The sequence below is a fragment of the Pogoniulus pusillus genome, chromosome 40 (genome assembly GCF_015220805.1).
Source record: "Pogoniulus pusillus isolate bPogPus1 chromosome 40, bPogPus1.pri, whole genome shotgun sequence".
In the NCBI taxonomy this organism is placed as follows: domain Eukaryota; kingdom Metazoa; phylum Chordata; class Aves; order Piciformes; family Lybiidae; genus Pogoniulus; species Pogoniulus pusillus.
The window spans coordinates 703,823-719,478 of record NC_087303.1 but is presented as its reverse complement, the minus strand read 5'-3'; the positions used below and the strand labels follow the sequence as shown (position 1 = coordinate 719,478).

General features: G+C 68.3%; 2 protein-coding genes across 3 annotated transcripts; one reads left to right on the top strand and one right to left on the bottom strand.

Moving 5' to 3' along the window:
* Window positions 1-1,165: 1,165 nt before the first annotated feature.
* On the top strand, window positions 1,166-7,955 carry PDK2 (pyruvate dehydrogenase kinase 2). The gene is made up of 11 exons (XM_064174682.1): window positions 1,166-1,332; window positions 2,293-2,434; window positions 3,650-3,721; window positions 3,915-4,099; window positions 4,614-4,703; window positions 4,990-5,067; window positions 5,825-5,901; window positions 5,991-6,089; window positions 6,199-6,306; window positions 7,040-7,153; window positions 7,266-7,955. The coding sequence occupies exons 1-11, from the start codon at window positions 1,215-1,217 to the stop codon at window positions 7,404-7,406; spliced, it is 1,224 nt and encodes a 407-aa protein (XP_064030752.1). The 5' UTR covers window positions 1,166-1,214; the 3' UTR covers window positions 7,407-7,955.
* Window positions 7,956-8,234: 279 nt separating this feature from the next.
* On the bottom strand, window positions 8,235-14,877 carry SAMD14 (sterile alpha motif domain containing 14). Of its 2 annotated transcripts, none has more exons than XM_064174687.1 (10): window positions 14,607-14,877; window positions 13,625-13,676; window positions 12,190-12,347; window positions 11,291-11,390; window positions 11,102-11,189; window positions 10,461-10,535; window positions 10,221-10,380; window positions 9,687-9,794; window positions 9,451-9,606; window positions 8,235-8,896 (listed from the first exon to the last, which is right to left on the bottom strand). In XM_064174687.1, the coding sequence occupies exons 2-10, from the start codon at window positions 13,662-13,664 to the stop codon at window positions 8,741-8,743; spliced, it is 1,041 nt and encodes a 346-aa protein (XP_064030757.1). In that variant the 5' UTR covers window positions 13,665-13,676; window positions 14,607-14,877; the 3' UTR covers window positions 8,235-8,740. The 2 variants fall into 2 exon arrangements, with proteins under 2 accessions (XP_064030757.1, XP_064030758.1); XM_064174688.1 differs by having other exon boundaries at window positions 12,190-12,326.
* Between the last annotated feature and the right edge of the window lie 779 nt (window positions 14,878-15,656).

Below are 15,656 nucleotides of genomic sequence, written 5' to 3'. Positions count from 1 at the left end.
AGGGGGCAGGGTTACAGGCGAGGGGCGGGGCGTAGTTAGAACATTGGGGCGTGGTCAGACATAGGTAGGAGTGGCTAAGTCTGGGGGCGTGGCTAACTGCAGGGGTAATTCCCCTGCTCCCAGGACGGACTGAGGGAGCTGAGGTTGAGCAGCCTGGAGAAGGCTCCAGGCAGACCTCAGAGCAGCCTGCCAGGACCCGAAGGGTACCAGAAGGCTGCAGAGGGACTGCTTCTGAAGGCCTGCAGTGGCAGGACGAGGGCAATGGTCTGGAACAAGAGATCTCCCTACAGCTGCACGAAGGGAGGCTGTAGCCAGCTGGGGTTGGTCTCTGCTGCCAGGCACCCAGGGACGGAACGAGAGGACACAGCCTCAGACTGTGCCAGGGCAGGCTCAGGGTGGATGTCAGGAAGAAGTTCTGCACAGGAAGAGAGTTTTGCATTGTGATGGGGGGGTGGTGGAGTCGCTGTCCCTGGAGGTGTTTAAAAGGAGGCTGGATGAGGCACTCGCTGCCAGGTGTAGCTAATTAGAAGGTGTTAGGTGAGAGTCTGGACTCGATGATCTCAGAGGTCTTTTCCAGCCTGGCTCATTCTGGCATTCTGTGCAGAGCAGGTTTAGATTGGATGCAAGGAACAAGTTGTGTGCCATGAGGGTGCTGGAGCACTGCAGCAGGGTGCCAGGGAGGTGGTTGAGGCCTCATCCCCGGGGATACTCAAGGGGAGGCTGGAGCAGGCTCGGAGCAACCCGCTCCAGTGGAGGCTGTCCCTGCTGGCTGCAGGGGGGCTGGACTGGATGGCCTTTGGAGGGCCCTTGCGACCCGACCCATGCCATGAGTACCAGCTGGGGGCGCGGTCGGACGCTAGGGGGCGCGGTTAGGCGCCAGGGGGCGTTGTTAGCCGCAGGGGGGGCGCGGTTAGGCGCCAGGGGGCGTTGTTACGCTCAGGGGGGCGTTGTTAGGCGCAGGGGGCGCGGCTGGCGCCAAGGGCCCTTTCCGCCTCTCCCCTCTAGGGGGCGCCGCCAACGCGCGGGGCGTGGTCAGCGTGCGGCGGGGGCGGGCCCAGCGCCGGGGCTGGCGCTGATTGGCTGCGGGGCGGGTTGTTTGCGCGCGGCGCGGCGGTGGGCGGGGCGCGCCGGGGCCCGGGGGCGAAGGGGCCGGGGCCGGGACGGGCACTTGCGGGGCCGCGGCGGTGGCCGGGGGGGGTCGGGTGGCCGTCGCCATGAGGCTGCTGCGGTACCTGGGCAAGCGGGCGGCGCTGGCAGGAGTGCCCAACTACATCGAGCACTTCAGCAAGTTCTCGCCGTCGCCGCTCTCCATGAAGCAGTTCTTGGATTTCGGTAAATAGCCTCCCCCCGCCAGCGCCCTCCCCCTTCTGCCGGGACCGCCCCCGCCCCCCGGGAGGGAATCTGCGGCTCCTCACACTCCTCTTTCCTCCCGGGATAGACCCGGGCCGGTGCCTACCCCCCCTCCGTAAATAGTCGCTATGGGGGCGGTGCTCCGGGGAGGGACCTCTGTGTGCCCACCCCCCGGTAAACAAACACTCCCCCACTCGTTCACCCCCCCCCCCCCCGGTAATTGCACCCCCAGCGTGCACACCCCTTCGGTAAATAAACACCCGGGTGGGGGGAGCTTCAGTGGGCATCTGGGCCGTTGTGTATTGTTTGGGGGGGGTACCTTCTCCTCCACCCCAGGTACTGCCCGGTAAATATCTCCCACCGCCCTTAAATACCCATCCCCGGGTAAATGGCTGAGGCTGGAAACCCAGGACCCTGATGTGCACCTGCCGGGGAGGGAGGTCCAGTCCGCCCCCTGACACCCCACCCCCCCCCCATAATCACTGCTGCCCCCCTGCTCCCCCAGCCCCTTAATCCCTGCTTTCTCCCCCTAACTACCCCCACATGCATGTTTCCCCCATCCATGTCCCCTCCATGCTGGCTCTGGCTGGGGACGCCTCGGTCCTGGGGACCCCGCAGTGGCACCAGTCGAGAGCCTGGTTTGGGTGTCCCCACCCCTGCTGGTGCCCCAAGTCCTCCTCTTGCCAGCTGCCCTCCAGGGGCTCCCAGTCCCGGACTGGGCTGTGCTGGGCGCTGTGGGTGCTGAGCTGTGTCTGTCGCCCCTCTCACCCCAGCCCGGCTGCAGCAGCCCCCTCCAGCAGCCCCCTCCAGCCACGCAGCTGGGACCTGCACCTGTCTCCTCTGCTCCACTCCGCCCAGTCTCCCCCAGACCCACGGCAGAGTGCAGCCAGTCCTGGGGGTGCCGTGCGGGGGGGCTCAGCGCTGTTCTGCCTTCCCCCCCAGGCTCCAGCAATGCCTGCGAGAAGACCTCCTTCGCCTTCCTGCGGCAGGAGCTGCCCGTGCGGCTCTCCAACATCATGAAGGAGATCAACCTGCTGCCGGACCGCGTCCTGCGCACCCCCTCCGTGCAGCTGGTGCAGAGCTGGTGAGGCTGCGGGCCGCGGGGGGGTGCCAGCCTGGCAACCACACAGCCCCCACCCAGCACTGCCCGCGCAGGTGCCACCGGCATCACCTGCCCGGGTCCTGCTGCCGCCCTGGGTCCTGCTGCCGCCGTGGGTCCTGCTGCCACCGTGGGTCCTGCTGGCAGGGGTTCCACTCTGGTAGCTCCTGGAGGTCCCACTGCTGGCACTTGGTGTGGGCTCTGCTGCCACCGTGGCTCCTCTTGCCACCGCGTGGCTCATGAGGATCCTGCCACTGCGGCTCGTGGGTCCCCCCAGGAGTCCACCTCTGTAGCTGATCAGAGTGCCACTGCTGGCACGGGTTCTGCTGCCACCATGGATCCTGCTGCCCAGGGTCCCACCACCTCAGGTCCTGCTGCCACCGCCGTCACCTGCCTGGGTGCCACCACGTGTGCTGCTGCTGTCACCTGCACGGCTCCCGTGGCCACCACCGTTGCCCAGGAGGGTCCTGGTGCAGATCTCACGACCACTGCATGTCCCCTTGCCACCAACTGCCCTCCCTGGCAGGTCTGGGGTGAGGCAGGGACTGGTGGCTGGCAGGGCAGCACCCAGCTGGTGTCATGCTGAGCCTGTAGGTGACAAGGACTGCAGACCCTGTGGGGACACCCCCATGTGAGCAAGATGTCCCCAGCCACAGAGGGGGTCACTAGTGTTGCTGCTGTGTTGTGCCCTCTGAGCAGGCTGAGCCAGCCCTGATAGCTGGGGACTCCGTGTGCCCCCGGGGGGTTCTGGGTGTCCCTTTAAGTGTCCTGTCCCTGTGCCAGCTGCAGCAGCCTGAACCTTCTCCCAGTGCCACCACGTGACAGGTTGTTTGTGCAGCGTCCCAGTCCCTGCCAGCGCCAGCAGGCAGCAGGAGCTGACCTTGCCTCCCTCCCAGGGCCCTCACCCTGGCTGCAGTGACCCTTCTGCCCCCCACCCCGTGGGGTGCCACATCCCCAAGTGGCCCTAGGGCTCACCATGCCAGCAGCAGGGAGGGGCAAGCTTGGGCTCCCTGCCAAGCGCAGAGTGCTTTGATGAGGCAGCAGCTTTTCGGGGTGGGGGTCCTGACTGAGGAGGTGCTGAGCCCCTCTGCCTGTGGGGACAGTAGCCCAGGGCACTATGTCCCCCCGGTGTGGGGTCCCAAGGTTGTCCCCTGCCTTTCTGGGGGGCACCAAGCTGGGGGTGACTGCCTCCTTCCCCAGGTACGTCCAGAGCCTGCTGGACATTATGGAGTTCCTGGACAAGGACCCCGAGGACCAGGCCACCCTGGGACAGTAAGTCGGGGGGGGAGGTGACAACTCCCCCAGCTCCCAGGCTGCCACCTCCTCTCCCAGCCTCATCCTGCTGCGGGCTGGCATCACCAGAGCTACCCTGGCGGGCATCGAGGTGCCACCAGCCCCAGCTCCGTCCGCAGCCGGAGGTGCCCGGCCCGGGTGGGCTGTGCCCGAGCCCTGCCCCTGTGCCTAGGTTCACAGACGCCCTGGTGACCATCCGCAACCGGCACAACGACGTGGTGCCCACCATGGCACAGGGCGTGGTGGAGTACAAGCAGGCCTACGGCGACGACCCCGTGTCCAACCACAACATCCAGTACTTCCTGGACCGCTTCTACCTGAGCCGCATCTCCATCCGCATGCTCATCAACCAGCACAGTCAGCACCTGCCCCTGCGCCCGGGGGGCTGCCACACCCACCCCGGGGGGGCTGCCCTGCTGTCCCCGGGGGTCTCCAGCTGCCCCCCACGTCCCCACTTGCCACAGGAGTCCCCAACACCAGCCCCAGGCACCCTTCTGCCCTGAGCGTCCCACATCAGCCCTGAGCATCCCACCCCTGCCTGCCCCAAATGCCACCCCCAGCCCCACAGGTCCTGCCCCAAATGTCCCCTCCCCAGTCCCACAGATCCTGTCCCGGGTGTCCCCCACCAGCCCTGAGCATCTCACTCCTGTCCCAAGGATCCCCCTGCCCCAGATGCCATCCTCAGCCCTTTCCCCAAATGTCCCCCTCCCCAGCTCCATAGGTGCCCTTTCCCATCCCCCCCAGCCCCAGCAGGTGGCATCCAGCCCAGCCTTTGGGGGCTTGGCCTGGGCAGGAGGTGTGTGGGGGTGACCGTGGGGGTGTCCCTGGAGCTGGGGTGGGGTCTCCAATTCTCACTGTGTGTCCCCCCCAGCACTGCTCTTTGACGGCAGCACCAACCCTGCGCACCCCAAGCACATTGGCAGCATCGACCCCCACTGCAGCGTGGCCAACGTGGTGAAAGGTCTGTGGGGGTCCTGCCCCCCGTGGCTGGGGGGGACACACAGACAAGGGAGGGGTGGGGGAAGGTCCCCTCCTGCTCCTCTCCCCAGCCCTGGCCTCAGCTTATTGGGAGGTGTGGGTGAACCTCACCCGAGGTGTCCACAGCCCTGAGGGAGCCCCAAAGGTCTTGCTGGACCTGTAGGAATGGGAAATGTTTGGAGGGGGGAGTGGGCTGGGGAGGGGGACCCCAAATACTCCTCCCACCCTGGTGCTGGGGGGGGTTAACCTTTCTGCCTTTGCCCTCCCAGATGCCTACAACATGGCCAAGCTGCTGTGTGACAAATACTACATGGCCTCACCGGAGCTGGAGATCGAGGAGGTGAACGGTGAGGCTGGGCTGGAGGGGAGGGGGCCCGGTGGGGGGGGCTCAGGTGGCTCCTTTGGAGCTGGGGAGGATGCTGATGGCTGGTAGAGAGGAGCTGCAGAGGAGGCAGCAGTGCCCAGGTGGGCAACAGAGCCAATGGCATCCTGGGCTGGCTCAGGAGCAGTGTGGGCAGCAGGGCAAGGGAGCTGCTCCTGCCCCTGTGCTCAGCACTGCTCAGGCCACCCCTGGAGTGCTGTGTCCAGCTCTGGGCTCCTCCATTGCAGAGAGATGTTGAGGTGCTGGCAGGTGCCCAGAGAAGGGCAGCAAGGCTGGGGAGGGGCCTGGAGCACAGCCCTGTGAGGAGAGGCTGAGGGAGCTGGGGGGGTGCAGCCTGCAGCAGAGGAGGCTCAGGGCAGAGCTGATTGCTGCCTGCAGCTGCCTGCAGGGAGGCTGTAGCCAGGTGGGGTTGGGCTCTGCTGCCAGGCAGCCAGCAACAGAAGAAGGGGACTCAGGCTGAAGCTGTGCCAGGGGAGGGTCAGGCTGGGTGTGAGGAGGAAGTTGTTGGCAGAGAGAGTGATTGGCACTGGAATGGGCTGCCCAGGGAGGTGGTGCAGTGCCCATGGCTGGGGGTGCTGGAGCCAAGCCTGGCTGGGCACTGAGTGCCATGGGCTGGGTGGTTGGGCAGGGCTGGGGGCTGGGTTGGGCTGGAGGAGCTTGGAGCTCTCTGCCAGCCTGGTGGATTCTGTGGCTCTCTCCCTCCCCCCTGCCCCCGCCCGCAGCCGGCAGCCCGCAGCAGCCAGTCAGCATCGTCTATGTCCCCTCCCATCTCTACCATATGCTCTTTGAGCTCTTCAAGGTAACTCAGCCCCGGAGGGCGGCCGGGGGGAGGCGGGGGGCAGTCGGGGGCGCTGGGGGTGTCCCCTCACCCCTCGGCCCTGCCCGCAGAATGCCATGAGGGCCACGGTGGAGAGCCACGAGAGCAGCCCACGCCTGCCGCCCGTCAGGGTGCTGGTGGCGCTGGGCCGGGAGGACCTCTCCATCAAGGTACCGGCGGGCACCGGCGGGCACCGGCCCGGGCGGGAGCTGTGCCCGGGCGCTCGGGCGGGGCACGTTCCGCCCGGGGGGGGTCCTCACCCCTCGGAGTGTCTTGCAGATGAGTGACAGGGGCCTGGGCGTGCCCCTGCGGAAGATCGAGAGGCTCTTCAGCTACCTGTACTCCACTGCCCCCACCCCACCGCTGGGCACCGGGGGGGCACCCCTGGTAGGTGCCCCCCACCCTGGGGACCCCCGGCGTGGCCACGGAGGAGCTGGGGGAGGGCACGGGGACATTTCGGGGTGGCACGGGGAGCTTTGGGCTTGGCACAGGGCTCAGGGAGGGGCACTTAGGGGCATTGGGGTGCCTGGGGGGGGCATGGGATGTTTAGGGGTGATTAGGGGTGGCGTGGAGAGCTTTGGGCTTGGCACAGAGACTTCTGGGGACATTTAGGGGTCCTTAGGGGCATCTTGGGAGTGCCTGGGGGTGGCATGGGGACCTTTGGGGATGGTTAGAATGGCATGGGGGTGCTTTGAAGGTGGCATGGGCACATTTTGGGCTGCCTGGGGTGGCATGGGTACGCCTGAGAGTGGCACAGGGGTACTTGGGGGTTGTGTGGAGATGTTTGGCTTGGCATGGGGACACTAAAGGGCACTTAGGGGTGGCATGGGGACACTTTGCATTGCTTAGGGGAGACACTTGGTGTGGAATGGAGATGTTCAGCTTGGCATGGAGACCCTTGGGCTTGCTTGGGTGTGGCATGGGGACACTTAAGGGTGGCATAGAGACATTCAGCTTGGCATGGGGACACTTGGGGGCACCGGGGGAGGTTCATCAGTGCCTCGATAGCCGAGGGTGGTGCCTGGAGGGGGCACACAGGCACACGGTGCTGGCGGGGGGGGTGCCCTGGGAGCCTTGGGGGTGCCAGCCCCAGCGCTGCCCACCCCTGTGCCCCTGCCAGGCTGGCTTTGGCTACGGCTTGCCCATCTCCCGCCTCTATGCCAAGTACTTCCAGGGGGACCTGCAGCTCTTCTCCATGGAAGGCTTCGGCACCGACGCCGTCATCTACCTGAAGGTTGGTTTGTGTCCCCCCCACAGCCAGACCAGGGCGGGGAGGGGCGGGGAGGGGCCCCCAGCCTCACGGTGGGGTCGGGCCCCTCGCTGACCCCCCCTGCTGCCTCCCCCAGGCGCTGTCCACCGACTCAGTGGAGCGGTTGCCTGTCTACAACAAGTCTGCCTGGCGCCACTACCAGCCCAGCCAGGAGGCAGGGGACTGGTGCGTGCCCAGCACCGAGCCCAGGAACACCTCCACCTACCGCGTGCCCTGACCCCCCCGGCTCACGAAGGAGCCCCTGGGACCCCCCCAGCTCCCTGGGCTGTCCCCTTGACTGCTGCTGGAGTAGCAACCCAGGCCTGCTGCAGGCTTGTGTGTGCAGTGGGGGGGCTGGGGGCTCCCAGGGGTGTGAGGGAGGGTCCCAGGACCCCACCCAGAGCCTGGTACGTAGCTGTTGGAGCAGCCTGGAGGGGGCAGAGCCTCTGTCGTGCCCCCCCAGCCCCCTGCCCAGCGCCCACCCCCGGGGGTGCACTCCAGGAGCGCCAAGGACTGATCCTTGCCCACTCTGACGACAGCACTTTGCAGTCCCGGCAGGGCTGGGGGGGCCATGCCTGAGCACTGCCTCCCCCCCCAGCTCCCAGCTCCCTGTGCCACCCCTGGCATTGCACTACTGAGCTGTTCTCACCTGCCTGTGCCCCCCCTTCCGAGTGGGTGCCCCAAATGTGCCCTGACCTGCTCTGGAACCTTCCACAGGACCACCCCCTCCACCCCCCCAGACCTGCCCTCCCACCCCCCCCCGTCAGTAAATTGGATGTTGATTGAACTCCTCCTGTGCTGCCTTTGGCTCCTGGGAAGCTCTTCACATATCCCCCCCCCAGGGTGGGCCACAGCCCCCCCAAACTGGGCCACAGTCCCTCCCCCCTCTCCCCCCATGCCTCAGTTTATCCGTCCTGGGGCACCCTGCTGCTGTCACAGCCTCTGGGCACAGCCCCAGGGTGGCACTCGGGGACACAGGCCGTGGGCAGGAGCCCCCCCGGCCCCCAACTGCAGTTGCCCCCAGCCTGGCTCTGACCCCCCCCCCGCAGGCTCTCTGGGCTCCTGCTTTGCACTGGCCCTTGGCTCCCTTTTATTTCCTGGAGTGTCCCCAGGCACCGGTTTGGGGCTGGGGGGTGGGAAGAGGGGGGGTCAGAATTCCCTCCCCACACCCCAGCTTGGCGGGGGGGGGGGTCAGGCCATGCACAGTGCTTGGCCAGTGCTGGGGGCTGGGGTGAGAGGCTCTGATCCCCCAGACCCTTTGGAGTTTGGGGGGGGGGGTGATGGGATGGGAGTGGGGGGTGAGAGTGGGGTCCAACGTGTCACTTGCATCCGGAGAAGGGGCCCGTGGGGGGGCCCAGACTGTGCCCGTGGGGTGCAGGGGGGCAGGCAGGAGGGGGGTGACTGGAAGGGGGGGGTGTGGGGAGGGCACTCCTCGCTCTGTGCCCGTCTCAGCCTGGCACCATCCTCCCCTGGCTGCGGTGGCATATCCCACGCCGCAGCCAGGCGTCCCCCTGGGGGCGTCCCCGGGCTGGGGCCCGGGGGGGTGCAGGGGCGCTCCCAGCCCCCTCTCTTTTAGCTCCTTCGCTGCTCCTGGTCCTTCTTCTTCTGCTTCTCCCTCTGCTTCTCTGCCTTCTCCTGCGCCTTGCGCTCCTTCTCCACCGCCAGGCTCAGCTCCTTCAGCTTCCTCTTCAGCACTGCGCGGTCCTGGGAGCTGCCCACCCCCAGCGCCTGCGGCACAGCCGGGCACTGCCCACCCGCCCTGCCCACCGGCACCCTCCTGCCCTACGGACCAGCCCCTGGGGGGTACTGCACCACCGCTCCCTCGGGGTCACCCCGTGGGGTACCCACACCCCCCTGTGCCAGCCCAGGAGAGCTGGAACCAGCTTGCCCCCCTTCCTGCCCCACGGAGGGCGAGAGGCCTTAGGTCCCCTCTGATGAAGCTGCATGCATCTGCCCCACGGAGCAGCCTGCTGGAGCACCTGGAGCCTGCTGGCTTGTGGTGAGCCCCTGTGGTACCTGGAACCCTCCCAGACCTTCTGTCCCATTGAACACCCTGTTGGGATACCCAGAACCCACCCAGCCCTCCTGCCTCATGGAGCACCCTGTTGGGGTATCTAGAACCCTTGGAGCACCTTGTTGGGTTACCTAGAACCTTCCCAAAGCTGTCACACTGAGCACCCTGCTGACCACCTGGAACCCTCCCAGCCCTTCCACACCCCACTGGTGTACCTGGAACCTCTTTCCCTGTACCCCAACAGAAGAGCCCCCTCTGGGCCCTGTACCTTGAGCTTGGCTCCGTCGAGGTGCAGCAGCCGTGGGCCGTCGATGCTGTGGGCTGAGAACTCCTCCACATACTGCTCCAGGCTGAGGCTCTCCAGCCACTGCCCCACCTGCTGGCACGTCCAGCCCGCGGCCACCCCCGGCGGCTCGTCCAGGAACTGGGCACAGAGGGCTGCGTTCTAACAGGGGGTCCCCAACTGGGGCAGGCCAACCCCCTCCCCCCCCCGCATGGTCTCACCTCGTCTGAGGACTGGGAGAGGGTGTGGTAGGGGTAGGAGCACTTGGTGGGGCCGGGCAGGCGCGGGCTGGCGCTGGGCGGCGGAGAGTCCTCGCTCAGCGTCGAGTCCTGGGGCAACAGGAGGGGCGAGGGCAGGGCTGCTGCTGCTGCCCCCCTGGCACTCTCCCCGTGGCCACCCCCTGCAGGGCTGCCAGACCCTCTGGGGCTTTGGTCGCCCCTAGAGCCTCCTGTCCCTGTACAGCCTTGGTCCCTCTCCCTGTAGCTGCCTGGCCCTGTGGGGCTCCAGCACCCTCCCCTATAGCCCTCTGGACCCTGGGGGGCTTTGTCACCCTCCCCTATAGCTCTCGGGGCCCTCTGGGGCTCTGTGCCCAGAGCTGGCTTTGACCTCCACCCCCACCCCCCCCCATAGCAGACGAAGCTAAGCCACAGGAGCACCAAATCCTTGCCTGCAGCATCCTGTCCCCGCGGAGCTCTCAACACCTGCCCTGTGCCCCCTCCTCCCCCGGCCCAGCAGCCCCCAGCCCTGGCACTGACCTGGGAGGCAGATTTGTTGGGGCTGAGCCCCTCGTGCCGGGGGGACCCCGCGGGTGAGGCAGAGCCAGGGGATGCCAAGCCCCTGGCACCATCCGAGAACCAGGAGGAGAAGGGCAGGAAGGGCGACCCCGAGGGCCGGCCGGACCCCTCCACTGCCTCCCTGGGGACAGAGCCACTTTAGGGTCCCAGGGCTGGTCTCTGGTACCCTCAGTGCCCCCCCGAAATTGGGGGTCCGCTCACCTGCTGCCCATCGACAGGCGATTGCTGCCCTTCTCCTTGCGGCTCTTGCCGGAGGATGCCCGGCGCAGGGTCACCCTGGGCAGGAAGGAGATGGATGGGGGGGGGACAGGGTGCCCTGGTGGCTGTGCCCCCCCCAGCCCCGGCTCCATCCGTCCTCAGAGACCACCCCAGCACCAGCACAGGACCCTCCTCGCTCCCTGCATTCCTCCCTCCAAGCGTTCCTCCATCTTTCCATCCCTCCAGGCACCTCTTCAGCTGTTCTCCATCTTTCCACTGCACGTCCAAATCCCTTCCCCCTCTCCATCCCCCTCCATCTCTTCCTGCCTCACTCTGCTCACTTCCCTCTCAGTCCCTCCCTCCACCCCTTTCTGCACCCTTCTGGCCCCCATCCATTCCCCTTTTGTCCCTCTCCGTCATTTTCCTTATCCATCTCCTGCCTCTTCCCATCCATTCCTGCATCCCACTCCCCATTCCCTGCATCCCCCTATCCTTTCTCCATCCCTTTTTGCCTTCCTCTATTTCTCCCCCACCCCCCTCTAGTCTGTCTCCCTCTCCATCCCTTCCTTCCTCCCTCCAGCCTTTCTCCCTGCCCCCTCCCCCCCAGCTCCCTCCCACTCCCAGTGCCCCAGGCCAGGGCTCACCCCAAATCCAGGAACTTCCTCCTGGTTTTCTTGTCGAGCGCCAGGGTGGGGCTGGCCAGCTCGGGGGGGCTCATGTCCCGGCTGTCGTCTGCGGAGTGACGATGATGATGGTGGCGGTAGTATCGCCCACTGCCCCCCACAAGGGTGCCAGAGGCCTTCTACAGGGTGTCTGGGGGGGATGAGTCTCACCTTCGCTGTGCCTCTGGGGCCGGGCATCTCGGCGGGCAAAGCCAGGAGAGCTGTCAGAGCTGTGGCAGGATTTGGGCGAGGGGGTGCCCACCAGCCCCTCCTGGAGAGAGGTGAGAGACTGGTAGCAACTGGGCAGGGACCCCCCAGCATGCCAGGGGACCACCATCACCCTCAGCTCCCTGGGGACACACAGCACTGGGTGAGGATGCCAGGGGACCACCATCACTCTCAGCTCCCTGGGGGGCACACAGCACTGGGTGAGGATGCCAGGGGACCACCATCACTCTCAGCTCCCTGGGGACACACAGCACTGGGTGAGGATGCCAGGGGACCACCATCACCCTCAGCTCCCTGGGGGGCACACAGCACTGGGTGAGGATGCCAGGGGACCACCATCACCCTCAGCTCCCTGGGGGGCACACAGCACTGGGTGAGGATGCCAGGGGACCACCATCACCCTCAGCTCCCTGGGGGGCACACAGCACTGGGTGAGGATGCCAGGGGACCACCATCACCCTCAGCTCCCTGGGGGCACACAGCACTGGGTGAGGATGCCAGGGGACCACCATCACTCTCAGCTCCCTGGGGGGCACACAGCACTGGGTGAGGATGCCAGGGGACCACCATCACCCTCAGCTCCCTGGGGGGCACACAGCACTGGGTGAGGATGCCAGGGGACCACCATCACCCTCAGCTCCCTGGGGGCACACAGCACTGGGTGAGGATGCCAGGGGACCACCATCACTCTCAGCTCCCTGGGGGTTGACACACAGCAGGGGGGTGGGGGGGGGGGGTGGGGGGGGGTCAGTGCCCCACTCCCTCCTTGGCCCTGGCTGCGGTGGCCTCGTGTGCCCGCGGGGCCCCACAGGCGGGGGTGCGCGTGCCCTGCCGGGGCTCACCGTGGGCTCCGTGCCCTCGTCGCCCTCGGTGGAGCTGGCACTGTCGCGCAGGCGGGAGCGGGACGGGCGCTGGCGGCGGCCCTTGGCTAGCAGCCGGGCGCGAGCCTTCTGCAGGCTGCTGTCCAGCCGCGGCGTCTCTGGAACCACAGCGGCAAGGTCTGGGGGGGCAGGAGAGAGCAGGGCGGGGGGCGGACAGGCGGGCACGGCGGGCAGCGGGCGCCGAGAGGTCGGGTGGAGGGGTGGGGGGTGGATGGGGGTGAGATGGTGGGAGGGAGGGGTGGAGAGATGGGTGGGTGGGTGCATGGATGGATGGGTGGTGGGGAGATTGGATGGATGGATGGATGGATGGATGGATGGATGGATGGATGGATGGATGGACGGACAGAGGGATGGATAAAGGGATGGAGGGAGTGATGGAGAGAGAGAAGGATGGGTGGACAGATGGACAGACAGCCAGGTGGTGAGAAGGAAGATGTGGAGGGATGGACAGGTAAGGAGAAGGTGCAGTGGGGGTGCTTGCAAGGATGGATGTGTGGGCAGGTAAGGCCAGGTAGAGGAGATGGAGAGACAGAGGGACAGGGAGGGAGGGACACGGACAGAGGGACAGGGAGAGAGGGACAGGGAGAGAGGGACAGGGAGGGAGGGACATGGACAGAGGGACAGGGAGGGAGGGACACGGACAGAGGGACAGGGAGGGAGGGACACGGACAGAGGGACAGGGAGGGAGGGACAGGTGGCCAGGTGGGGCAGGGACAAGGGCACAGGAGAGTGTTGGAGGGAGAGGTGCACAGACAGTCAGGAGGAGTAAGCAGCCCGGCGGGGAGGGGACAGAGGGACATGGGGACGGGGGACGGGGCGGGTGGGGGATCCCAGCAGAGAAGGGGAGAGTGGGACAGGGAGAGGGGAGTGCAGGAGCGGGGGGGGATGGGACACCCCAGCAGGGTGGGACGGGGACAGAGGAACAGGAAGAAGTGTTCAGAGAGCCCCCAGCAGGGGCAGAGGAGCAGGGGGTTGCCCGAGGTCAGTGTCCCCTGGGGGGGGCGGCCAGGGCTGGCCCTGCTGTCGCTGCCCTGCTGTGGCTTCCTGCAGCCCAGCCCCACCCTGGCACCCTGAGGAGTGGCCCTGGGGTGTGTGCTCATGCCCATGTCCCCTGCTGCGTCCCCAGGCCCCGGCACCCTGTGACATCCCCACGCACACGCCTGTGCCTCCCATGTCCCCACACCGCCCTGGCCCCTGCCCCACAGGTGCCCCTCCAGGTGCCCCATGCCCATGTCCCCAAGCACATCGTGTGCCCAGCTCTGGAGCGTGTCCCACTCACCCCTGGCAGGCAGAAGGACGCGGGGAGGGGGGGGCGATGTGGGAGGGGACCCAGAGGCAGCACCCGTGGGTGGCTTTGTCACCCCATGAGCCGCACCCCCCCCCGGGGGACACTCACCAAAAACCTCATCCACGTCCTGCAGCTTGGAGACTGACATGGTGGGACAGGGCTGGGGGCAGAGGGGACGGTCGGGGGGGGCACAGTCACCCCCCACTGCACCCAGCCCCCTGCCAAAGAGCCCCCTCGAAACCCTCCCAGTGTCCTCCGTGGGGCCCACGGACACGAGGGGGAGCAGGATGCGGCCCCAGGCCCTTCTCCTCCCCGGGGAGGAGGGGATTGGGGGTGGGGGGGCGATCAGAACAGGCTGGGGGGGATCTGCTCCGGGGGGGTCTCTGCAGAGCTGCTGGGAAAGGTTAACCTCCCCCCCCCCCGGATTTGGGGGAGTCAGGGGCAGAATGGGGGGGCTGGGGGGCAATGGGGGTGTGGAGGGGTCACATCCGAGGTCAGCTGCCCCCCCCCCCATCCCCTCCCTGCTCCCAGGGAGCGGCCCTGGGGGGGGGTCCAGGAAGGAGGGAGAGTGGGCTGGGGCTGGGGGGACAACGATGGGCACGGGAACGGGAGGGGTCGGTGCTGGCCAGGGCGGGGGGTGGCTGCACCCGGGATCGTGTACAGGGGCTGGGGAGGCTGTACCGGGGGGGCTTTACCGGAGGGGGGGGGGGCTGAGCCGGGGATGCTGTACCTGGCGCGCGGCTCTATACCGAGAACGCTGTACCGGGGCGGGGGGGGCTGTACCGGGGAGGAGAGGCTGTACCGGGGATGCCGTGCCGCGGGTGGGGCTGTACTGGGGGGGTTGTACCGGAGACGCCGTTTGGGAACGGGGCTGTGCCGAGAACGCTGTACCAAAGGCGGGGGGGGGGGAGGGTGCATCGGGGCTGCACCGGGCTTTGGGGGGGGCTGCACCGGAGATGCTGTACCGGGGCCTGGGGGCCGTACCGGAGCTGCCGTACCGGGGCTGGGGGGGGCTGCACGGGGGATGCTGTCCGGTGGATGGGGCCGTAGCGGGGGTCACGCCCTGCTCCCCTCCCCCGCCCCGACTCACCCGCGCTCCTCGGGCATCCTGGGCACCTCCCGCCGCCGGGAGCTGCGCTGAGCCGAGCCGAGCCGAGCCGGGCCGCCGGGACGGGGGCCGCCGGGGGCGGGGGGGGAACGACGACGACAGGAACCCGGAAGCGGCCGGAAAGGGGGAGGGGGGGGCCGGGATCAGCCTCCCCGCCCCGACCGACTCGGCCCGCACGGTTCTGGCCCGGTTCAGGCTCAGCCTGGCCCCGGTGCGCGGTGCTGAACGGACAGCGCCGGCGGCACGGCAGGGACCCGGGGCTGCAGCCCCTCCCAGCGCCCCCCTGTGTCCCCAGGGGCTGCAGCCCCTCCCAGCGCCCCCCAGCGCCCCCCTGTGCCCCCCGGGGCTGCAGCCCCTCCCAGCGCCCCCCAGCGCCCCCCAGTGCCCCCCGGGGCTGCCAGCCCCTCCCAGCGCCCCCCTGTGCCCCCCGGGGCTGCAGCCCCTCCCAGCGCCCCCCAGTGCCCCCCGGGGCTGCAGCCCCTCCCAGCGCCCCCCAGTGCCCCCCGGGGCTGCAGCCCCTCCCAGCGCCCCCCAGTGCCCCCCGGGGCTGCCAGCCCCTCCCAACGCCCCCCTGTGCCCCCCGGGGCTGCAGCCCCTCCCAGCGCCCCCCAGCGCCCCCCAGGGCTGCCAGCCCCTCCCAGCCCCCCCCAGTGCCCCCCGGGGCTGCCAGCCCCTCCCAGCGCCCCCCAGCGCCCCCCAGTGCCCCCCGGGGCTGCCAGCCCCTCCCAGCGCCCCCCAGTGCCTCCCAGTGCCCCCCGGGGCTGCCAGCCCCTCCCAGAGCCCCCCAGTGCCCCCCGGGGCTGCCAGCCCCTCCCAGCGCCCCCCAGTGCCCCCCGGGGCTGCCAGCCCCTCCCAGCGCCCCCCAGTGCCTCCCGGGGCTGCCAGCCCCTCCCAGCGCCCCCCCGTGCCTCCCAGTGCCCCCCGGGGCTGCCAGCCCCTCCCAACGCCCCCCAGTGCCCCCCCAGCGCCCCCCGGGGCTGCCAGCCCCTCCCAGTGCCCCCACGAACGCAAATGCCCCCCCGAGCTCCCAGT